Genomic DNA, 25,707 nt, shown 5'->3' with positions numbered 1-25,707 from the left:
TTAGATAGGAGTGAATGGAGACGAATGGTACTTGGGACCTGACGATCTGTTGGAGTGTGAGCAGGGTAATATTTAGTGAAGGGATTCAGGGAAACCGGTTATTTTCATATAGTCGGACTTGAGTCCTGGAAATGGGAAGTACAATGCCTGCACTTTAAAGGAGGGGTTTGGGATATTGGCAGTTTGGAGGGATATGTTGTGTATCTTTATATGTGTATGCTTCTAGACTGTTGTATTCTGAGCACCTCTGCAAAAACAGTGATAATGTGCGAGTGTGGTGAAAGTGTTGAATGATGATGAAAGTATTTTCTTTTTGGGGATTTTCTTTCTTTTTTGGGTCACCCTGCCTCGGTGGGAGACGGCCGACTTGTTTAAAAAAAAAAAAAAAAAAAAAAAAAAAAATAGAAGACGCATTCTCCAGTTATTACTTGGGAAACAATTTGCTTCATAAAAGTGACAAATTCAAATTTTCACATCTTAAGGTGAATGACAGGCATTGTTTTAGTAAATCCCAACAGCAATAAAAGTCTGAAATAGAGAAGACAACCTACAGTTTATTTGATTCCAATAATTCAAATTCCCATCTATAAACATATTGAACAGCCACGGTGATGTCACCGTGATTGTTCAATATATTTATAGATAGGGTTGTAAGAGAAGTGAATGCGAGGGCCTTGGCAAGAGCTGTGGAGTTAAAAGATAAAGAATCAAACACAAAGTGGGAGTTGTCAAAGTTGCTCTTTGCTGATGACACTGTGCTTTTGGGAGATTCTGAAGAGAAATTGCAGAGGTTGGTGGATGAATTTGGTAGGGTATGTAAAAGAAGAAAATTAAAAGTGAATATAGGAAAGAGTAAGGTGATGAGGATAACAAAAAGATTAGGTGATGAAAGATTGGATATCAGATTGGAGGGAGTGTGTATGGAGGTGAATGTATTCAGATATTTAGGAGTGGACTTGCCGGCAGATGGATCTATGAAGGATGAGGTGAATCATAGAAATGATGAGGGAAAAAGGGTGAGTAGTGCACTTAGGAGTCTGTGGAGACACAGAACTTTGCCCATGGAAGCAAAGAGGGGAATGTATGAGAGTATAGTTATACCAACACTCCTATATGGGTGTGAAGCATGGGTGATGAATGCTGTAGTGAGGAGAAGGCTGGAGGCAATGGAGATGTCGTGTCTGAGGGAAATGTGTGGTGTGAATATAATGCAGAGAATTCGTAGTTTGGAAATTAGGAGAAGGTGCGGGATTACCAAAACTATTATCCAGAGGGATGAGGAGGGGTCGTTGAGGTGGTTTGGACATGTAGAGAGAGTGGAACAAAACAGAATGACTTGAGTGTATAAATCTGCAGTGGAGGGAAGGCGGGGTAGGGGTTGGCATAGGAAAGGTTGAAGGGAGGGGTAAAGGAAGTTTCGTTTGCGAGGAGCTTGGACTTCCAGCAAGCATGCGTGAGTGTATTTGATAGGAGTGAATGGAGGCAAATGGTTTTTAATACTTGATGTGCTGTTGGAGTGTGAACAAAGTAATATTTATGAAGGGATTCAGGGAAACTGGTGGGCCGGACTTGAGTCCTGGAGATGGGAAGTACAGTGTCTGCACTCTGAAGGAGAGTTGCTAATGTTGCAGTTTCATGACTGTAGTGTAAAGCAGCCCTCTGGTAAGACAGTGATGGAGTGAATGATGAAAGTTTTTTTTCCGGGTCACCCTGCCTTGGTGGGAATCGGCCGATGTGTTAATAAAAAAAAAAAAAAATAATTCAAAGGTTTTAAACCAGGATGGTCCAACTACAGGCTCGTGGGCAACAAGGGGACCATGAGCACAGGTGAGTGCTGGAAAAAATGCTCCAGTATTTCTTTGATCTTCAGAAAGATATCTTTTCATTTCTTTTATACATAGCATACCAAACTCAGCTGCAAGATAAAGATTTTCTTTGCAAACTAGCATTCCTTACAGACATGACAGCCCACTTGACTGTGCTGAATCTGAGCTTATAAGCAAATAAAATATTTCCCAACTAGATGGACACAATGAAGCTTTCTATTCAGTGTGTGTTTAAGAAATGATGATCTTGCACACTTTACCTCTTGTACTGAACTCATGATATTGAGTCAGACTTTTCATGTTTAGTCAGAAAAAAACGAAATTTTATCTAGCGAGTTTCAGAAAAAAGTTAAGACTTTGAAAAACTGAAACCCAGTCTCCTTTTACTTAATCCCATGGAAGTTAATGTGGGGACACCAGAACTTCAGCTTGAACTGTGCGAACCGCAGTCTAACTTATTGTTGTTTGTAAAGAAAAATGAAAATCAGGAGTTTCTGACAGTTGGTCTGCAAGGATAGATTTCCCAAGTTGAGAGACTTTTCACTAAAGCTTAGTCAAATCATAATTTTCAAGTATCAAATATACTCTAGTTAACCCTTTCAGTGTCAGTCCCATAATATTACGGCTTGAGAGCCAGTGTCAGTCCCATAATACTATGCCAAAATTCTAGCTCCTTCAAATCTGGTGAAAGAATGGGTTTGCGTGGTCAGTGTGCACACTGTAAAAAAAATCCTGCAGCACACAGTGCAGAAGAAAAAAACTCCAACCGTGTTTTTGGTTTAGAACAGCGAATTTGCTGTGTATTTTCATGTGGTATTTATGGTTGTATTCTCATTTTCTTCGTCTCAGTTGACAGAATAAAAGATATATTACAGAAATGGAGATGATTCTGATTGGTTTCATGATGAAAAGTACCTTCAAATTGAGCTCAAAGTAGCGAAATATTCGATTTTTGACTGTGTTCAAGAGTGCCCAACTGGCCAGTCTAATACACAATCATGAACGAGTTGACCTTATTTATACAATTATTATAATAATGAAGTAGTCTGCATAACAGTATATCTTCTATTTTTTGTGAGAATAAAAATTCAAAATGGAAAACAAGAGGGGCCTGAAGATGTAACTAATGAACAGGGAAAATTTTATTTTAGTGCCAGGAATGTCTGCCTTGTTTATTCAGGACCCTATTTTTAAATTGGCATCTTTTGAAATTTGTGTTGAAAATGGTCAAACTACCAATTTCTGACTACAGTGGACCCCCACATACCGTTGGCCTTACATAACGTTAAATCCGCATACCGATACATTTTATCGCTAAGATTTTGTCTCGCATACCCCTAAAAAACCCGCTCAACGCTGTTCGTCCGAGACACGTCTATGTGAGGCCTGAGCCAGCCTCACATGTTCCACCGGTGGCATTGTTTACAAGCCAGCCTCCGCGGTAACATCCAAGCATACAATCGTAACATTTCGTATTATTACAGTGTTTTTGGTGATTTTATCTGCAAAATAAGTGACCATGGGCCCCAAGAAAGCTTCTAGTGCCAACCCTGTAGTAAAAAGGGTGAGAAATATTATCAAAATACTGTGGTACCATGGTCAATTGCTGCTGCTGCTGCTGTAGCACTGTCAGCTGCTGCTGCTGCTGTAGCACCGTCAGTTGCTGCTGTACCACCATCAGCTGCTGCTGTACCACCATCAGCTGCTGCTGTACCACCGTCAGCTGCTACTGCTGTTGTAGTACCGTCTGCTGCTGCTGCTGTAGTACCATCTGCTGCTGCTGTAGCATCGTCTGCTGCTGCTGTAGCATCGTCTGCTGCTGCTGTAGCACTGTCTGCTGCTGCTGCTGTAGCACCGTCAGCTGCTGCTGCTGCTGTACCACCGTCAGCTGCTGCTGCTGCTGTAGCATTGTCCGCTGCTGCTGTAGCACTGTCAGCTGCTGCTGCTGCTGTACCACCGTCAGCTGCTGCTGCTGTAGTACCGTCTGCTGCTGCTGCTGTAGTACCGTCTGCTGCTGCTGCTGCTGCTGTAGTACCGTCTGCTGCTGCTGCTGCTGTAGTACCGTCTGCTGCTGCTGTAGTACCGTCTGCTGCTGCTGTAGTACCGTCTGCTGCTGCTGCTGTAGTACCATCTGCTGCTGCTGTAGCATCGTCTGCTGCTGCTGTAGCACTGTCAGCTGCTGCTGCTGCTGTAGCACTGTCAGCTGCTGCTGCTGTAGCACTGTCAGCTGCTGCTGCTGTAGCACCGTTGTTGGTGTGGCTTATTGAGAATACCAGGAAACAATTAACCCCAGAGGGTTAGCCACCCAGGATAACCCAAAAAAGTGTGTCATCGAAGACTATAACTTATTTCCATTGGGGTCCTTAATCTTGTCTCCCAGGATGCAACCCACACCAGTCGACTAAAACCCGGGTGAACAGGGAAAAATGCCTGGAACTAGTGCTCATATTCGTGAATTTAAAGCCAGCAGAGGTTGGTTTGAGAGATTTAAGAATCGCTGTTGCTGGATCAGTCAGCTGCTGCTGGACCAGTCAGCTGTTGCTGGACCAGTCAGCTGTTGCTGGACCAGTCAGCTGCTGCTGCACCACGGTCAGCTGCTGTTGCACCATCAGCTGTTTCTGAACATGACTCGTCCCGAACCTGTCCGTCCAGCCTGAGCGCCTGCCTTGCCGTCATTGTTTACAAGCCAGGGTGGCCGGTTGCATGCATACATTCAACACATTTTGTATTATTCCATTATTTATAGTGCTTGTAACTGCTAAATAAGCCACCATGGGCCCAAAGAAAGCTTCTAGTGCCAACCCTGTGGTAAAAAGGGTGATAAATACTATCGTACCACAGTCAGCTGCTGCTGCACCACAGCTGCAGCTGCACCATGGTCAGCTGTTGATGCACCCAGCTGCTGCTGCACCATGGTCAGCTGCACCACAGCTGTTGTTGTTGCTGCACCACCATCAGCTGTATTACTCGAAGATGTGGAGAGAGTGTTGTTGATGTGGCTTAACGTGAAACAGTTACCGAGAAACAATTAACCCCGGAGGGTTAGCCACCCAGGATAACCCAAGAAAGTCAGTGCATCATCGAGGACTCTAACTTATTTCCATTGGGGTCCTTAATCTTGTCTCCCAGGATGCAACCCACACCAGTCGACTAACACCCAGGTGAACAGGGAAAAACGCCTGGAACTAGTGCTCATATTGGTGAATTTAAAGCCAGCAAAGGTTGGTTTGAGAGATTTAAGAATCGTAGTGGCATACACAGTGTGTTAAGGCATGTTCTGGAAGAAAATGCCGAACAGGACCTACAGTACTCAGGAGGAAAAGGCACTCCCAGGACACAGTGTCTCATCAGTCATTGCTGCATCTTCAATAAAGGTAAGTGTCATTTATTCTTCATTTAGTAGAGTAGTACATGCACAATATATACTGTGCATGTACTACTCGACTATTGTGCATGTATCCTTCTCTTTGTGTGTAGGAAAATGTATATTTCATGTGGTAAAATTTTTTTTTTTCATACTTTTGGGTGTCTTGCACGGATTAATTTGATTTCCATTATTTCTTATGGGGAAAATTCATTCGCATAACGATAATTTCGCATAACAATGAGCTCTCATGAACGGATTAATATCGTTATGCGGGGGTCCACTGTACTTTATTGGGTAGTGGAAATCTGTCAATGGGCAGTTTCTTGTACTCAATCAACAGAACAAATGCAGTTCTAGCAAAATAGCTATGATTTTAGTCGACTGGAACAATGGAATTGGCCAAAAATAGGGCTCAAAGTGGGTGAAATCGCCAATGTGTAAATATTGCCGAGATCACTGACTTCGCAAGTGTAATTTCATGAGTTTTCCATTAAATTTCGTACTTTTCGTGTCATTATCATAGGGAGAAGCATCTCTTATCATTTCATAAGAAAAACTAATTCTTTTATTTTTTGCAGATTTTTTGACACAGACTGGATGTCAGTCACGGACATGTAAGTCTTAATAGCGAGGGTCACGTATTTATATGCCAAAATTATAGTGCCTTCAAACCTGGTGGAAGAAAGCTGGTAGACCTACACATGAAAGAATGGGTCTGCGTGGTCAGTGCACACACCATAAAAAAAATCCTGCAGCATGCAGTGCATGAGGAAAAAAAACTCCGACCGTCTTTTTTGTTTAACCCTTTCAGGGTCTCCGACGTACTAGTATGGCTTACGCACCAGGGTTATTGACATACTAAAACACCTAAATTCTAGTGCCTTCAAATCTAGTGAAAGCTGGTAGGCCTACATATGAAAGAATGGATCTATGTGGTCAGTGTGCACAGTATAAAAAAAATCCTGCAGCACACAGTGCATAATGAGAGAGAGAAAAAAAAACTCTGACCATGTTTTTTTGGTTTAAAACAGAGACTTTGCAGTGTATTTTCGTATGGTATTTATGGTTGTATTCTAGTTTTCCTGGTCTCGTTTCACAGAATGGAACACATATTACAGAAATTGAGATGATTTTGATTGGTTTCATAATGAAAAGTACCTTGGAATTGAGCTCAAAGTAGCAGAAATGTTCGATTTTTACCAAATTTCAAAATTAAACAAATCACGCTGTGCGTCCAATACACGTCAACTGGCGAGTCTAAAATTCTTCCACAAGTGCACTGATATTATTTATACCATTTCTTCACCATTTCTACACTAATACAGTAGTCTGCATAACAGTAAATCTTCTATTTTTTGTGAGAATAAAAATTCAAAGTGGAAAGCAAAAGAGATGTAAGAGGTGCCTGGGAATGTGACTAATGAACAGAGAAAATGTTATTTTAGTGCCAGGAATGTTTGTCTTGTTTATTCTGAACCCTATCTGGAAATTGGCATCTTCTGAAATTTGTGTGAAATTGGCAAAATTGCCAATTTCTGACCACTTTATTGGATACTTGAAATCGGTAAATGGGTGGTTTCTTGTACTCATTCGATAGTAAAAATGAAGTTCTACCGAAATAGATATGATTTCTGTCGACTAGTACACTGAAATTGGCTGAAAATAAGGCTCAAATTGGGCGAATCGCCGATGCGTAAACATCGTCGAGACCGCTAACTTTGCAAGAGCATAATTCGGTAAGTTTTCCATCAAATTTCATGCTTTTGTTGTCATTATGATTGGGAAAAGATTCTCTATCATTTCATAAGAAAAAAAAAAAATTTCCAAAAAATTTTCAACCCTGAGAACGAGTTTAGGAGAGGGCCTCTTGACCCTGAAAGGGTTAAAACAGCGACTCTGCAGTGCATTTCCATGTGGTATTTATGATTGTATTCTCGTTTTCCTGGTCTCTTTTGATCGAATAGAAGATATATTACAGAAATGGAGATGATTTTGATTGGTTTCAAATTGAAAAGTACCTTGAAATTGAGCTCAAATTACCGGAAATGTTTGATTTTTGCCGATGTTCAAGAGTAAACAAATCACACCACGCATCCAATACACATCAAGTGGTGAATTTAACATTCTTTCACAAGTGTGCTGATATTATTTATACCATTTTTTTACAATAATGCAGTAGTCTGCATAACAGTAATCTTCTATTTTTTTTGTGAGAATAAAAATTCAAAATGGAAAGCAAGAGTAATTAAGAGGGGCCTGGAGATGTGACTAATGAACAGAGAAAAATGTTATTTTAGTGCCAGGACTGTCTGTCTGGTTTATTCTGGACCCTATTTTGAAACTGGCATCTTTCAAAATTTGTGTGAAATTGACCAAATTGCCAGTTTCTGACCACTTTATTGGATAGTTGATATTGGTAAACGAGCAGTTTCTTGTACCCAGTCAATAGAACAAATGGATTTCTAGCAAAATAGCAATGAGTTTAGTTGACTGCAACATTAGAATTGGCCGAAAATAGGGCTCAAAGTGGGTGAAATCACTGATGCGTAATTATTGTCATGACAGCTAACTTCGTGAGAGCATAATTCCGTTAGTTTTCCATCAAATTTTATACTTTTGGTGTCATTACCACTGGGAAAAGTTTCTCTATTATTTCATAAGGATTTTTTTTTTTTTTTGAAAAATTTTCGACCCTGAGTGAGAGTTCAGGATCGAGGACAGACAGACAGATGGAGATAGAACCAGCCAGCCAGCAACTGACCAGCCAGTTGGCCAGCCAGCCACCCTGCCGAACACCTATTACATGTTCCAGAATAGTTTCTCTTTACTTACGGCATAGGTTGTAAGACATTCTGAAAGGGTGTTGCACATGGGTTATTATCGAGGTTTTTGATATTTCCTCAACCACTTATGGCCACATCCACCTCCAAGCCACGAAACTTGGGGTCAACATCACTTTCCTCTTAAAATGGAAGTGTTAATACTACATGAAATCAGTGAATCCCAGGTGTTTGCTGTGCTCTTTGCTCTAGCTGGTACTCATTTGAACTGGTGCTCTCACAAGGTACTAAGTGGTCCCAGATTTTTTTAATACTGCACACACCGAGTGTTAAGACCCATTCTATGCTGACCAGGCATCTCAGGGCAATCGTGCCAAATTTGGAGGCAGGAAAAATAAAACATAAATATACATTTGGGGCACTATAGGTAAGAACGTGTATACAGTGCATACGTTTGGACCGTTTAGGGGTTAATGATCATGGGGTCTCGACACTGAAAGGGTTAAACCACAAAAGTTTTGTGAAAAATGTGCTCACTGGCTTTCCCATTTCCAATCATTTTTCTTTGAGTCTTCCTTTAGGAAAATTAACATTAAGCAGATTAAACATATGGATTAAAGATATGGATCTTTGAAATGTAAGTTGACAAACCTGTAGGAACTTGAGCTAACAAATTTGAAAGTAATTTGAACATTAGATGGAAAAGAATTAACACAAATACTGTACATATGAAGGCCATGAGAGATCTTACCTATTAATTCCACGTCCTTGGCCAGCGGCAAAGCCTCGGCCACGAACTCCACCCCTGGTACCTCCACGTCCCTGAAACATGCCTCGGCCTCCTCGACCTCTCAAAAACCTCCCACCTCTGCCTCCACGTCCAATTCCACGACCTCCAGTAAGGGCACCTCGACCTCCAGTAATGGTACCACGGCCTCCAGTAATGGCACCACGACCTATATTATTAGTACAGTACAACAATTAATCCCAAAGAAAAGTCCACTTATGTAATGATTTGTAAATGCATTATACTAGGTCTCATAAAAGGCAGACAATCTTTTACACAATTTCATAATGTTGTATTTAAAGCCTGCAACTACCAATACCTAAGGTGGTTAGTATAATTGATATTATCCCATCTCTGCATACAAAAAAAAATCTATGAAGTTAAATACCTTATTAAAGATATTCTATCCTTGGAGAGTGAAGACATACATACAGTATATCATATTTTTGTGAAATAATAATGTTTCTGAAAATCACCTCTAACTCTCCATTTAATAACTCTCCTCTCCTATTTTTAACTGACAAATTAATTTGTTCCCTAGGCTTCCTCAACTTGTCAAATCTCACTCCAAAACTTTTCCTCATTTTCAACAAAATTTGTTGATAATATCTCACCCACTCTCTCATTTGCTCTATTTTTCCATTGCATCACAGCTCTCTTAACCTCTCTTTTTCTCTCCATATACTCTTTCCCCCTTGCATCACTTCTACTTTGTAAAAACCTTGCATATGCTAGCTTTTTCTCCCTTACTACTCTTTAAATCATCATTCCACCAATCGCTCTTCTTCCCTCCCGCACCCACTTTCCTGTAAACACAAACTTCTGTTGAACACTCTAACTTTACTTTTTTAAACCTATCCCATACATCTTTGACCCCATTGCCTATACTCTCACTAGCCCATCTATCCTCCAATAGTTGTTTATACCTTACCCTAACTGCCTCCTCTTTTAGTTTATATACCTTCACCTCTTACTTGATGCTTCTATTTTCCTTGTATCCCATCTACCTTTTACTTTCACTGTAGCTAAAATTAAAAAGTGATCAAATATATTTGTTGCCCCTCAATAAACATGTACAGCCTGAAGTCTACTCGACAGTCTTTTATCTACCAATACATAGTCCAACAAACTGTCATTACACCCTACATCATATCTTGTACACTTATTTATCCTCTTTTTCTTAAAATATGTATTAACCACAACTAAACCCCTTTCTATACAAAGTTCAATCAAAGGGTTCCCATTATCATTTACACTTGGCACCTTAAATTTACCTACCACACCCTCTCTAAATGTTTCTCCTACTTGAGCATTTAGGTCCCCTACCACAATTACTCTTTCACTTGGTTCAAAGGTTTCTATACATTCACTTATCATCTCCCAAAATCTCTCTCTCTCTCCTCTACACGCCTCTCTTCTCCAGGTGCATACACGCTTATTATGAACCACTTTTTGCATCCAACCCTCATTTTAATCTACATAATCCTTGAATTTACACATTTATATTCCCTCTTCTCCCTCCATACCTGATCCTTCAACATTATTGCTTCCCCTTCCTTAGCTCTAACTCTCTCAGATACTCCTGACTTAAACCCATTTATTTCTCCCCACCGAAACTCCCCTACCCCCTTCAGCTCTGTTTCACTTAGGGCCAGGACATCAAAACTTCTTTTCATTCATAACATCAGCAATCATCTCTTTCTTGTCATCCACACTACATATACGCACATTCAAGCATCCCAGTTTTATAAAATGCTCTCAGCATTTTAGTCGCCTTATAAGACACGCATGGCTTATGGAGGAAAGATTCTTTTCCACTTCCCCATGGACAATAGAGGAAATAAAGAAGAACAAGAGCTATTGAGAAAAAAGAAGAAAAACCTAGATGTGTGTATGTATATACAGTGGACCCCCGCATAACGATTACCTCCGAATGCGACCAATTATGTAAGTGTATTTATGTAAGTGCGTTTGTACGTGTATTTTTGGGGGTCTGAAATGGACTAATCTACTTCACAATATTCCTTATGGGAACAAATTCGGTCAGTACTGGCACCTGAACATACTTCTGGAGTGAAAAAATATCGTTAACCGGGGGTCCACTGTATATGCATGTGCGTGCCTATGTAGTGTGACCTAAGTGTAAGTATAAGTAGCATGTTTATGAGACAGAAAAAGACACCAGGAATCCTACCACCATGTAAAAGAGTTAAAGGTTTCTGTTTCGCAGTCATCTGGCAGGACGGTAGTACAACCCTGGGTGGTTGCTGTCTACCAACCTACTACCTCAGACTTATTCCCCTATAATTTTTTACACTCTTTTGGCCTCTTTGCCTTTATACAAGGGAACTATGCATGCTCTCTGTCAATCCCTAGGTACCTTACCCTCTTCCATACAGTTATTAAGTAAAAACACTAACCACTCCAAAACTATATCCCCACCTGCTTTTAACATTTCTATCTTTATCCCATCAATCCCAGCTGCTTTACTATCTTTCATTCTACCCACTGCCTCATTCACTTCCCCCACACACAACTGGCTCTTCCTCACTCCTACAAGACGTTATTCCTCCTTGCCCTATACACGAAATCACAGCTTCCCTATCTTCAACATTTAACAATTCCTTAAAATATTCCCTCCATCTTGATACCACTTACTCACCATTTAATAACTTTCCTCTCCTATTTTTAACTATCAAATCCATTTGTTCCCTAGGCTTTTTCAACTTATTAATCTCAATCCAAAACTTTTTCTTATTTTCAACAAAATTTGTTGATAACATCTTACCCACTCTCTCATTTGCTCTCTTTGTACACAGATTCACCACTCTCTTAACCTCTCTTTTTCTCACCATATACTCCTCCCTCCTTGCATCACTTCCACTTAGTAAAAACCTCTCATATGCTAACTTTTTTTTTCTTACTACTCTCTTTACATCATTATTCCACCAACTGCTCTTCTTCCCTCCCACACCTACTTTCCTGTAACCACAAACTTCTGCTGAACACTCTAACACTATATTCTTAAACTTATCCCATACATCTTCTACCCCATTGCCTATACGTACTCCCACTAGCCCATCTATCCTCCAATAGTTGTTTATATCATACCCTAACTACCTCCTCCTTTAGTTTATAAACCTTCACCTCTCTCTTGCTTGCTGCTTCTATTTTCCTTGTATCCCATCTACCTTTTACTCTCATTGTAGCTACAACTTAAATGTGATCTGATATATCTATATAAACATGTACATCCTGAAGTCTACTCAACAGTCTTTTCTCTACCAATATGTAGTCCAACAAACTACAGGTCGGCCATCACTAATCTGGCAATCAGTTATCCGGTTCCATCAGTAATCCGGCACTAATTTCGGCTAGCATAATTACAAATTTCATCATTATACTGACTCAAATTTCATCATCATACTGACTCAGAAATTGTGCAGATGGTTGTAAATCCACAGCAGCAAGTCAGTGGAGGAGGAAGCAATGATGAAAATGAGTAAGATGTAGCAGAAAGTCTCTATTGATGGGTTAATTAAGTGTATTCTAACCTAACCCCTCTGTAATCCGGCAAACTCACTAATCCAGTGCACTACAGGCCCTTATGATGCTGGATTAGTGATGGTCAACCTGTACTTTCATTACACCCTATATCATATCTTGTATACTTATTTATCCTCTTTCTCTTAGAATATGCATTACCTATAACCATACCGTTTTCTATACAAAGTTTAAATAAAAGCTCTCCATTATTATTTGCACTTGGCACCCCAAATTTATCTACCACACCCTCTCTAAACATTTCTCTTACTTTTGGTTCCCTACCACAATTACTCTCTCACTTGGTTCAAGTTCCTACACACTTGCTTAACATCTCCCAAAATCTCTCCCTCTCCTCTATTCTCTAGGTGCATACACGTATCGTGACCCACTTTTTGCATCCGACCCTAATTTTAATCCACGTAATCCTTGAATTTATACATTTACATTCCCTCTTCTCTTTCCATAACTGATCCTTCAACATTATTGCTACCCCTTCCTTAGCTCTAACTCTCTCAGATACTCCTGAATTAATTCTGTTTATTTCTCCCCAGTGAAACTTCCCTGCCCCCTTCAGCTCTGTTTCACTCAGAGCTAGGGCATCCAACTTTTTTTCATTAATAACACTAATAATCATTTCTTTCCTATCATCTGCACTACATCCACACACATTCAAACATCTCAGTTTTATAAGTTTTCTTTTTCTTGCTTTTAGTAGTTTATACAGGAGAAGAGGTTGTTAGCCCACTGCTCCAGGCATTTTAATCACCTCCTACGACATGCATGGCTTACGGAGGAAAGATTCTTTTCCAATTCCCCATGGAGAATAAAGAAAATAAAGAAAAACAAGAACTATTAATACAAAAGAAGAAAAACCTAGATGTGTGTATGTATATATCTGCATGTGAATGCCTATGTAATGTAAGTAGAAGTAGCAAGACGAGTGTACTTCAGTGGTTAGTGAGGTTGAAGGTACCACTGATTCCCCTGCTAATCAAGGTAAGAATATTTTAATAGAAGGCGATTCCCATGTAAGATATATGGACCGTGCATTTTGTAACAGAGACAGGAAGGTCAGACAGAGTGTGTGCCTTCCTGGAGCTGGTGTTGGTGACATAGTCAGCAGGTTGGATAATATTATGGCAGGTAATGGGAACAAGCCCATTATGTCTTAGTGCTGGGGGTTATGACATTGGGAAGGGCAGGAGAGAGGAGCTGCTGGATAAGTACAGGTCAGCCATAGAAGTAGTTAGGTCTAAGGAAGGGATCCCAGTCATATGTAGCATATTGCCTAGAAAGGGAGTGGGCAATGAATGGATGTCTAGGGCAATTGGTATAAATTGCTGGCTAGACAGGTACTGCAAGGAACTTGCAATCCCATTCACTGATAACTGGGACCTATTCTTTGGCAAATGTGATATATATGCAAGGGATGGGGTTTATCTCTCTGAGGATGGAGTGGTTGCATTAGTCAATTCAATTGAGAGGGTAATTGATGACTTGTCTAGGAATTTAAACTGATAGATTATAGAGGTATGGGTGTTTGTGGGAAACAATCAGGCTGCAGCATTAGGGTTAAAAATAGCAGTTATTACCAGGATACCTCAGGGATATGTTTAAAAGACAATATTCAAAATAAAGTTGCTAGTAATGGCAAATCAATTGATCAACAAACAAAGAAAGATAGTAGAGGGCAACGAGTGACTAGCTCCCTTAAGGTTTACTATACAAATAGTAGGAGTCTAAGAAATAAGATAGATGAGCTAAGATTACTTGCAAGTGCAGGTAATATAGATATTATTGGTATAAGAGAGACCTGGTTCAACCTGAAAGATAGAGAAATGCCTTTTGAATGCAACATACAGGGTTATAAACTATTCCACACTGATAGGGTCAACAGGAAGGGTGGTGGAGTGGCGATGTAGTCAGAGAAAATGTAAATTGCTGTCTTAGACATGATATAAGATTAGAAACATGGAACACAGAATCTGTTTGGCTACAGTTTCTTGAGGGACATGACAAATTAATTTTGGGTGTGATTTATAGGCCCCCAAACCTTGATAGGGAGTGCAGTAAGCTGTTATGGGACGAAATTCATACGGCATCTAGATATGAAAATGTTGTGATAATGGGAGATTTTAACTTTACACAAATTGGTTGGAACAATATGAACGGAAATCTTGAGTCTAGTGACTTTCTTGATATGGTTCAGGATTGCTTTTTAGAACAGGTTGTGACAGAACCAACTAGAGGAAACAATCTGCTTGACTTGGTTCTTGCCAACAAAGATTCACTAATTAATAATCTTGAGGTTAATGATGAGCTTGGGAAAAGTGATCACAAATCACTTAGTTTCAATATATCATGGAATTACCTAGATAACTGCAATCAAATCTCTGTCCCAGGTTTTCACGTGGCCGACTTCATGGGACTGAAAAATTACCTGGGTGGGCTAAATTGGGATGTCCTGACTATGGGTCAGGTAGGTGATCTTGGTTGCCAATATGATGTTTTTCAGAGCATAGTTCTAGCTGCCCAGACAACTTTTGTTCCGAGTAGGGAAATTAGATCTAACAAAAATGATCCCAAATGGATGAACAATAGATTAAAACATCTCACTGGTCAAAAGACAGGCATATACAGGCATATCAAAAGAGGGGATTGGCAGTTAAGAAATCAATATATTCAATTAAAGAGAGAAATAAAGAAAGGAATAAGAAAAGCAAAAAGGGATTTTGAGGCTAAGGTCGCAAGGGATTCAAAGACTAACCCAAAAGGGCTCTTTCAGGTATACAGAAGTAAGATTAGGGACAAGACTAGCCCACTTAAGAGTAACTCTGGTCAGATCACTGACAGTGATAAGGACATGTGTGAAATTCTCAATACCTACTTCCTCTCAGTTTTCATCCAGGAAAATACTAGCGATATATTCCTGAAATAATATATTATGTAGAACAGGATAATAAACTATGTACAACTGCGGTAACTAGTGACATGGTCCTCAGACAAATAGAGAAACTAAAACCTAAGAAATCCCCAGGCCCTGATGAACTGTTTGCAAGGGTGTTAAAGGAATGTAAAGAGGAACTTAGCATACCTTTGGCTAATCTTTTTAACATATCACTACAAACTGGCATAGTGCCTGATAAGTGGAAAATGGCAAATGTAATACCTATTTACAAGGCAGGTGACAGGTCCTTGGCTTCAAACTATAGACCAATAAGCCTTACCTCCATAGTGGGAAAATTTATGGAATCAATAATTGCCGAAGCAATTCGCAGCCATCTTGATAGGCACAGATTGATTAATGAATCTCAACATGGTTTTACAAAGGGGCGTTCCTGTCTTACGAATTTACTAACTTTTTCACTAAGGTGTTTGAGGAGGTAGATCATGGTAATGAATATGATATTGTGTATATGGACTTCAGTAAGGCTTTCGACAGAGTTGCACATCAGAGGCTATTGAGGAAACTTAACCCTTTCAGGGTTTCGGCCGTACTAGTTTGGCTTACGCATCAGGGTTTTTGACGTACTAGTACGCCTAAGTTCAAGCGCCCTCAAATCTAGTGAGAGAAAGCTGGTAGGCCTACATATGAAAGAATGGGTCTATGTGGTCAGTGTGCACGGTATAAAAAAATCCTGCAGCACACAGTGCGTAATGAGAAAAAAAAAACTTTGACCGTGTTTTTGGATTAAAACAGCGACTTTGCACTGTATTTTCATATGGTATTTGTTGTATTCTAGTTTTCCTGGTCTCATTTTATAGAATGGAAGACATATTACAGAAATTGAGATGATTTTGACTGGTTTTACAGAGAAAAGTGCCTTGAAATTGAGGTCAAAGTAGCAGAAATGTTCGATTTTTACCAAAGTTCAAAAGTAAACAAATCATGCTATGCGTCCAATACACGTCAATTGGTGAGTCTAATATTCTTTCACAAGTGTGCTGATATTATTTATACTATTTCTACACTAATGCAGTAGTCTGCATAACAGTAAATCTTCTATTTTTTTGTGAGAATAAAAATTCAAAGTGGAAAGCAAAAGAATGTAAGAGGGACATGGGGACGTGGCTAATGAACAGAGGAAATGTTATTTTAGTGCCAGGAATGTCTTTCTTATTCTGGACCCAATTCGGAAATTGGCATCTTTTGAAATTTGTGTGAAATTGGCAAAACTGCTAAATTCTGACCACTGTATTGGATAGTTGAAATTGGTAAATGGGTGGTTTCTTGTACTCATTCGATAGAAAAAATGGAGTTCTAGTCAAGTAGTTATGATTTTTGTTGACAAGTACACTGGAATTGGTCAAAAATAGGGCTAATAGTGGGCAAAATTACCGATGCGTAAACATCGTCGAGATCGCTAACTTCGCGAGAGCATAATTCCGTAAGTCTTCCATCAAATTTCATACTTTTGGTGTCATTATGATCGGGGAAAAGATTCTCTATCTTTTCATGAGAAAAAAATTTTTTTTTTTTTTTTGTTTTTGAAATTTGGCCGACCCTGAGAACAAGTCTCTGCGATGGCCTGTCGACCCTGAAAGGGTTAAGGCACACGGAATAGGAGAAATTTTTTCCTGGATAGAGGCATGGCTGACAAATAGGCAGCAGAGAGTTTGCATAAATGGGGAGAAATCAGAATGGGGGCACGTCACAAGCGGTGTTCCACAGGGGTCAGTGTTGGGCCCACTGTTGTTCACAATTTACATAAATGACATAGATGAGGGAATAAATAGTGACATAAGCAAATTTGCTGATAACACCAAAATAGGCCATCCAATTCATTCTAATGAGGACACTAGAGCACTCCAGGATGATTTGAATAGATTGATGCAATGGTCGGAGAAGTGGCAGATGCAGTTTAATATTGACAAATGCAAAGTTCTAAATGTTGGATAGTTAAATAACCATGCCACATATAAACTAAATAATGTAGATCTTAATACTACTGATTGCGAAAAGGATTTGGGAGTTCTGGTTAGCAGTAATCTAAAACCAAGACAACAGTGCATTAGTGTTTGCAATAAAGCTAACAGAATTCTTGGCTTCATATCTAGAAGTATAAATAATAGAAGTACTCAGGATGTTCTTCAGCTCTATACAGTGGACCCCCGCTTAACGATCACCTCCCAATGCGACCAATTATGTAAGTGTATTTATGTATGTGCGTTTGTACGTGTATGTTTGGGGGTCTGAAATGGACTAATCTATTTCACAATATTCCTTATGGGAACAAATTCGGTCAGTACTGGCACCTGAACATACTTCTGGAATGAAAAAATATCATTAACCGGGGGTCCACTGTATATCCTTGGTTAGGCCTCATTTAGACTATGCTGCTCAGTTCTGGTCACCGTATTACAGAATGGATATAAATGCTCTGGAAAACGTACAGAGGAGGATGACAAAGATAATCCCATGTATCAGAAATCTTCCATATGAGGATAGACCGAGGGCCCTGAATCTGCACTCTCTCGAAAGGCGTAGAATTAGGGGGGGATATGATCGAGGTGTATAAATGGAAAACAGGAATAAATAAAGGGGATGTAAATAGCGTGCTGAAAATTTCCAGCTAAGACAGGACTCGCAGCAATGGTTTCAAGTTGGAAAAAATTCAGATTCAGGAAGGATATAGGAAAGCACTGGTTTGGTAATAGAGTCGTGGATGAGTGGAACAAACTCCCGAGTACCGTCATCGAAGCTAAAACGTTGTGTGGTTTTAAAAATAGGTTAGATAAATACATGAGTGGGTGTGAGTTGGACCTGACTAGCTTGTGGTGCTGGGTCTGGTGCCGTGCTCCATCCTTGAGTGGAGGTGACCAGACTGGGTGGGTCATTGGGCTAATCCAGGGGAGGAGGGGTCATTGGGCTAATCCAGCATGGGGGGGGGGTCACTGGGTTAATCTGGGGGGAGGGGGAGACATGGACCTGCTCCGCATGGGTCAGTAGGCCTGTTGCAGTGTTCCTTCTTTCTTATGTTATGTTCTTATATACCTGTTATCCAGTGTGTTTATGAGACAGAAAAAGGACAACAGCAATCCTACAATCATGTAAAACAGTTACAGGTTTCTGTTTCACACATACTTGGCAGGATGGTAGTACCTCCCTGGGTGGTTGCTGTCTACCAATCTACTACCTAAATAAAAATCACAATAAATTCTTGCTTAAAAAATAATTAAACAATAATCAACATTATTTTGTAGAAGACACTTGTCTACACATATCCAAAAACAGTCAGTAATCTTAATACAGTCTTATCCAAATTTGGAAGGGTCTTAACCTTTTCAGTGTCAAGACCCCTGCTCTCAAAATTGCTCTCAGTCAAAGAATTAAAAAAAAAAAAAAAAAAAATTTGATCATATGAAATGATAAAGAATCTTTTTTTCCGAAGGTAATGAAACCAAAAGTACAAAATTTGATGGAAAACTTATGAAACTGTGCTCTAGCAAAGTTAGCAGTCTCAAAGTTTAACCCTTTGACTGTTTTGGTCGTATATATACGTCTTACGAGCCAGTGTTTCAGACATATATATATACTCAATAATTCTAGCGGCTTCAAATCAAGCGGAAGAAAGCTGGTAGGCCCACATGTGAGAGAATGGGTCTTTGTGGTCATTGTGCACCACAAAAAAATCCTGCAGCACACAGTGCTTAATGAGGAAAAAAAACTGATCGTTTTTTTTATTAAAACGCCGACTTTGAGGTGTATTTTCGTATAGTATTTATCGATGTATTTGCGTTTTCATGGTCTTAGGTGATAAAATGGAAAACATTTTACAGAAATAGAGATGATTATCATTACTTTGACGATGAAAACGACCTTGAAACTTAGCTCAAAGTAGCGGAAATGTTCGATTTTTACCAATGTTCAGGAGTAAACAAATCACACCACACATCCAATACACGTCAACTGGGGAGTCTAATATTCTTTCACTAGTGCACTGATATTATTTATACCATTTTTACAATGCAGTAGTCTTCATAACAGTAAATTTTGTATTTTTTTGTATGAATAAAAAATCAAAATAGAAAGCAATAATAATATAAGAGGGGCCTAGAGACATGACTAATGAACAGAGGATATGTTATTTTAGTGCCAAGAATGTCTACCTTGTTTATTCAGGACCCTATTTTGAAATTGGCATCTTTTTTAGTTTGCGTGAAATTGGCCAAATTGCCAATTTCTGACCACAATATTGAGTAGTCCAAATTGGTAAATGGGAGGTTTCTTGTACTCAGCTGATAGATAAAATGGAGTTCTAAAGAAATAGCTATGAGTTTGGCCAACTGGAACAACGGAATTGGCTGAAAATAGGGCTCAAAGTTGGCGAAATCGCCGATACGCATATGTCGCCGAGACCGCTAACTTCGCGGGAGCGTAATTCCATGAATTTTCGACCAAATTTCGAACTTTTGGTGTCATTACCATTGGGAAAATATTCTCTATCATTTCATAAGAAAAAATAATTTTTTTTTTCAAAAATTTAGCGACAGATTGACAGTTTCAGAAAGGGGCCTGAAACAGTCAAAGGGTTAAGTATCAGCGACTTTGCCCAATTTGTGCTCTATTTTTGGCCAATTCCATTGTTCCAGTCCACAAAACTCACAGCTATTTTGCTAGTATTCCTTCTATTCTAATGACTGAGTACAAGAACCTGCCACTTTACCTATTTCAACTATCCAATTAAGTGATCAGAAATCGATAATTTGGCCAATTTTATACAAAATTCAACAATTGCCATTATGAAAATAGGGTCCAGAATAAACAATGTAGACATTCCTGGCACTAAATAAACATTTCCTCTGTTCTTTAGTCACATCTCCAGGCCCCTCTCATATTACACCTGCTTTTCATTTTGAATTTTTATTCACACAAAAAATAAAAGATTAACTGTTATGCAGACTACTGCATTATTGTAATTGTATAAATAATGTTAGTGCATTCCTTAACCCTTTCAGGGTCCGTCCCGTAGATCTACGGCTTTACGGTGAGTGTCCAAACCGTAGATCTACGCCATGAGCTCAGCTCACTCTGATAAACTGTGAGTGGTACATTTGGGCCTAGATATGAGAGAATACATCTATGTGGTATGTGTGCACCACATAAAACAGATCCTGCAGCACACTGTGTATAATGAGAGAAAAAAACTGAAATCATGATTTTTCGATTAAAACAGCAACTTTGCAGTGTTTTTTCGTATGTTTTTTATAGTTGTATTTGCGATTTCTTGGTCTCATTTGATAGAATGGAAGACATATTACAGAAATAGAGATGATTTTCATTGGTTTTAGCACTGGAAATGGCTTGAAACTGAGCTCAAAGTAGCGGAAATGTTAAATTTTTGCCGATATTCAAGAGTAAACAAACGACCTCACATGTCTAATACACGTCAGCTGGTGGGTCTAATATACATTCACAAATATGGTGATGATATTTATACAATTATCACAGTATTGCATAACAGTAAATCTTCTATTTTTTGGTGTGAATAAAAATTCATTATGTGAATAAAAAATCAAAATGGAATTTATTTGTAAAGCCTCAAAACATAACTAATGAACAGAGGAAATGTTAGTTTAGTGCCAGGAATGCCTACATTGTTTATTCTGGACCCTATTTTGAAATTGGAATATTTTGAACTTTGTATTAAATTGGCCAAATTAACAATTTCCAATCACTTTATTTTGTAGTTGAAACAGTTGACTTGGCGATTTCTTGTGCTCAATCGATAGAATAGAAGTAATACTAGTGAAATAGCTAAGAATTTGGTTGATTGGAATAATGTAATTGGCCTAAAATGGGAGTCAAAGTCGGCAAAATCGCCGATTCGTAAACATCGCTGACACATCAAAATTCGCGAGAGCATAATTTCGTCAATTTTCCACCAAATTTCGTACTTTTTGTTTTATTACCTTCACAAAAAGATTCTCTACGATTTCATAAGAAAAAATAACAAATTTTTTTTTTGAAAATTCTTGGACACTGGTGCGTGACTCCAGATTTGGGCCTTGGACCCTGAAAGGGTTAATGCATATTAGATCGGCCAGTTGGACACATACTGGACAAGTAATGTCATCTGTATACTCGAATATTGACAAAAATCGAACATTTCTGCTATGTTGAACTCAATTTGAAGGCACTTTCAGGCCTGAAACTAATACATCTTCCATTCTATCAAATGAGATCAAGAAACTGAGAATACAACCATAAAAAATATACGAAAATACTTCACAAAGTAACTGTTTTAACCCTTAAACTGTCCAAACGTAGATCTACGTTTGCACGCATAGCCCTCCAAATGTAGATCAACATTTTATTTTTTATTCCTTCAAATTTGGCACAATAGGCTTGAGTCGCCTAGACATGAAAGAATGGGTTTGTGAGCTCAGTGTGCGCACTATTAAAAAAATCTGTAAGCACTTAGTACCTTGTGGGAGCACCAGTTCAACTGAGTGCCAGCTAGAACAAATAACGTGGCAAACACCAGGAATTCACTGATGCAGTGTTGCATTAACACTCCCATTTGAAGAGTAAAGTAAAAATAGGTTAGATAAATACATGAGTGAGTATGGGTGGATGTGAGTTGGACCTGGCTAGTTTGTGCTACTAGGTCTGATGTCATGCTCCTTCCTTCAGTGGATATGACCTGACTAGGTGGGTCATTGGTCTAAGCCAGGGGGGGAGGGTGACATGTACCTGCCTTGCATAGGCCAGTAGGTCTGCTGCAGCGTTCCTTCTTTCTTATGTTCTTATGTATTTGGCAGGATGGCCGGCTGGCTTGCTTTAGCTGTCTCTGGCTCTCTCTCTGTCTGTTTATATCTCTATCTATATCTCTGTCTCACATGTACACATAAGTACAGTTATACATAGTGTAAATTACCTAGGATAATCCAAAAATTCCAGGCAAAGATAGACAGATAGAAAGATAGATAAATAGACAGACAGACAGACAGAAACATGTTTGTGTGTATCAGTGAAAACAAATAAAGCCACGGTTCCCCCTAAGCACCCATTTATCAAATGTAGCCGAGCTGATAACAGATGTCATAACACAATTCTTCAAGGAGTGTGACATACTCCAGGCAGACAAACAGATAAGCAGAGACAGACAGGCAGACAGATAGACAGATAAATAGACAGACATATAAATAGACAGAGAGAAAAGACATGCTTGTAACAGTGGTAACAAATACAGCTGAGGGTTAGCTGGAGCAGTGGGCATTTATCAAATGTCACTAGGCTCTCAACAGTATAGGGATGCCTTTCCTAACACCATGCTTCAAGGTATATGCCAGGGTATCTAAAACATTGCTGGGACCTATAAATACTTTGTATATATTTCTAGACAACAGTAAATAACCCAAGCTGTGATTGTGACTATTTGAGCACTATTTCAGTACCCAATATTAGTGTCAGAACAAAGATTGGCTATGAAAATACAAGAACTATTATAAATTATAATTATCAGAACATAAAAAATATATAAATTAAAATAAAAAAGAGAAAAAAGGTATATCAGCAACACTTCTGCAAGTGGCAGTTGATGTTGCTGACAGGTGAGCATCCAGAGCTAACTTCACAGTCTTATATCTCGGTAAGTACTGACCCTAAAATTTTTTTTTAATCCTATAACATGTAGAAAAATATGCTCTTCATTTAAAAAAAAAAAATTATTTTTCAAAAAATTCGGAGCGCAACGAGAGTGAACATAGATCTACATTTGGACAGTTTAAGGGTTAAAACGTCCAAACGTAGATATATGTTTGCTCGTATAGCACTCCGAACATAGATTTACGTTCTTTTTCATTCCTTCAAATATGGCGTGATAGGCCTGAGTCGCCTAGACACAAGAGAATGGGTCTGCTCCCTCAGTGTGCACAGTATGAAAAAAATTGGGGATGCCGGGGTACTGCATGGTAGCACCAGTTAGTTTCAGCTCCATCTTGGGTCAACATCATGGCAAACCCCTACAATTCACTCACGCCTCGTCTTATTAACCCTTTCAGGGTCTGTGCCGTAGATCTACGGCTTTACGTTCAGGGTCCAAACTGTAGATCTACGCCATGAGCTCAGCTCACTCTGATAAGCTGTGAGTGGTAAATTTGGGCCTAGATATAAGAGAATACATCTACGTGGTATGTGTGCACCACATACAACAAATCCTGCAGCACACAGTGTATAATGAGAGAAAAAAACAGACCATGATTTTCGATTAAAACAGTGACTTTGCAGTGTTTTTCGTATGTTTCTTATAGTTGTACTTGCGATTTCTTGGTCTCATTTGATAGAATGGAAGACATATTACAGAAATAGAGATGATTTGATTGGTTTTAACACTGGAAATGGCTTGAAACTGAGCTCAAAGTAGCAGAAATGTTAAATTTTTGCTGATGTTCAAGAGTAAACAAACGACCTCACACGTCTAATACACGCCAGCTGGCGGGTCTAATATACATTCACAAATGTGGTGATGATATTTATACAATTATTACAATATTGCATAACAGTAAATCTTCTATTTTTTGGTTTGAATAAAAATACATTATGTGAATAAAAAATAAAAATGGAATTCATTTGTAAAGCCTCAAAACATAACTAATGAACAGAGGAAGTGCCAGGAATGCCTGCATTGTTTATTCTGGACCCTATTTTGAAATTGGAATATTTTGAACTTTGTGTTAAATTGGCCAAATTACCAATTTCTGATCACTTTATTTTGTAGTTGAAACAGTTGAATGGGCGATTTATTGTACTCAATCGATAGAATAGCAGTAATACTAGTGAAATAGCTAAGAACTTGGTTGACTGGAATAATGTAATTGGCCTAAAATGGGAGTCAAAGTCAGCAAAATCACCGATTCGTAAATATCGCTGACACGTCAAAATTTGCTAGAGCATAATTTTGTCAATTTTCCATCAAATTTCGTACTTTTTTTTATTACCTTCAGAAAAAAGATTCTCTACCATTTCATAAGTAAAAAAAAAATTTTTTTTTTTTAAATTCTTGGACCCCGGTGTGCACTTTGAAATTTGGCCTCTGGACCCTGAAAGGGTTAACACTATTATTGTTGGACAGTGAAACAGAACGTAAGTTTAGTGGATTTGGCACTAATGATGAAAGTATTAGTGAAACTATTGATGACAACCCAGATGACCCTCAGCCCATCACCTCTGGGGTGGCCAGTGTGGCCACAACAGACCCTCAGCCCAGCACCTCTGGGATTGTTAGTGACTACCCAAAGGCAACCCCACAAGAGGAAATCATCATTTTCCATGCGTTATGATGTTGACAATAGTGAAAGTAATACAAGTGATGATGATGAAATCGATTTTATGCCCACAGGATTCAACGAGTGAAAGTGATTATCATTTTCCCCCAGTGAAATGTACTTTTAGGTGGCGGTGCCTACTTTCAGGCAGTTTGCCATGTGCAGTCAACGGAAAGGGCCGTGGCAGGTCACAATCCAAGACCCCAGAAAATGATAGTGATAGTGATCATGAAAGTGAATATGCTGGGATGGAGGAAGAGGGGGGGACACATGGATCTCGTGGCACAGTGGGTGGGCAGACAAAGGACCGCCTGGCACCCGTTCAACCATGTGATGCCTCCACTCCTGTCCCTCCTCCTGCTCCCCCACGCTCCATGCCACAGGTCCACCCTGCACCATGTGACTGAGAATGGAACTGGACAGAAAGTACACCATTCATGCCACATCCTTTCAATTTTGATGCCAGTGGAAGTGGTATCATGCCACACTGTCCCATCACAAATTGAGTCTACAGAGCTAGACTATTTTCAACTATAGTACTTTGATGAGCCGATAATAAACGTGATTGTTACCCAGACCAACATGTACTACCGGTATACAATGGACCTCACAGACGTTTCAGAATCGTCACGGCTGTGCAGGTGGAAAGATACAACTGTGGCTGAAATGTATTTATTCCTTGGTACTGTCATGTTTATGCCACACACGTACAAGAACAACATAGCACAATAATGGTCGACCACTTCATCAGCACTCCAGTCATCCGTGACCTCCTCTCCTGCAACAGATTCACTCTGTTGCTACGAATGTTGCACTTCTCAGACAGGAATACGCCGAACCGAAATGACCTCCCATACAAAATCAGGGAATTATGTAACTGAAGCAAAAATTCAGTGCCTTTTATCCATTCAATAACATTATTGTTGACGAGTTCTTGATTTTGTTCAAGGGATGCCTGTCATTCAAATAATATATACCAAGCACATGTAATTGCTTTGGTATAAAACTCTCTATGTGTGACTGTGAGACTGGTCTTGTGTTGGATGTCATTATCTAACCCAGGGAACACACTTGACGATACCAGGCGCATGTTGGGCATTTCCGGTGATGTTGTTTACAAGATGATGCAGC

The 25,707-nt window shown here is 39.3% G+C and overlaps 1 protein-coding gene across 1 annotated transcript in view; it reads right to left on the bottom strand.

Annotated features, from left to right (window-relative positions):
- The window catches only part of LOC128697432 (chromatin target of PRMT1 protein), a 98,691-nt gene that overhangs the window by 10,560 nt on the left and 62,424 nt on the right, over window positions 1-25,707 (bottom strand). Inside the window, exon 5 of the mRNA XM_053789094.2 lies at window positions 8,725-8,929. Within this exon, the coding sequence (XP_053645069.1) occupies window positions 8,725-8,929 (205 nt within the window). The remainder of the gene's footprint in view (window positions 1-8,724; window positions 8,930-25,707) is intronic.

The sequence above is a fragment of the Cherax quadricarinatus genome, chromosome 31 (genome assembly GCF_038502225.1).
Source record: "Cherax quadricarinatus isolate ZL_2023a chromosome 31, ASM3850222v1, whole genome shotgun sequence".
Classification (NCBI taxonomy): domain Eukaryota; kingdom Metazoa; phylum Arthropoda; class Malacostraca; order Decapoda; family Parastacidae; genus Cherax; species Cherax quadricarinatus.
The sequence above is the reverse complement of the archived record's forward strand: the minus strand, read 5'-3'. Positions and strand labels throughout refer to the sequence as shown.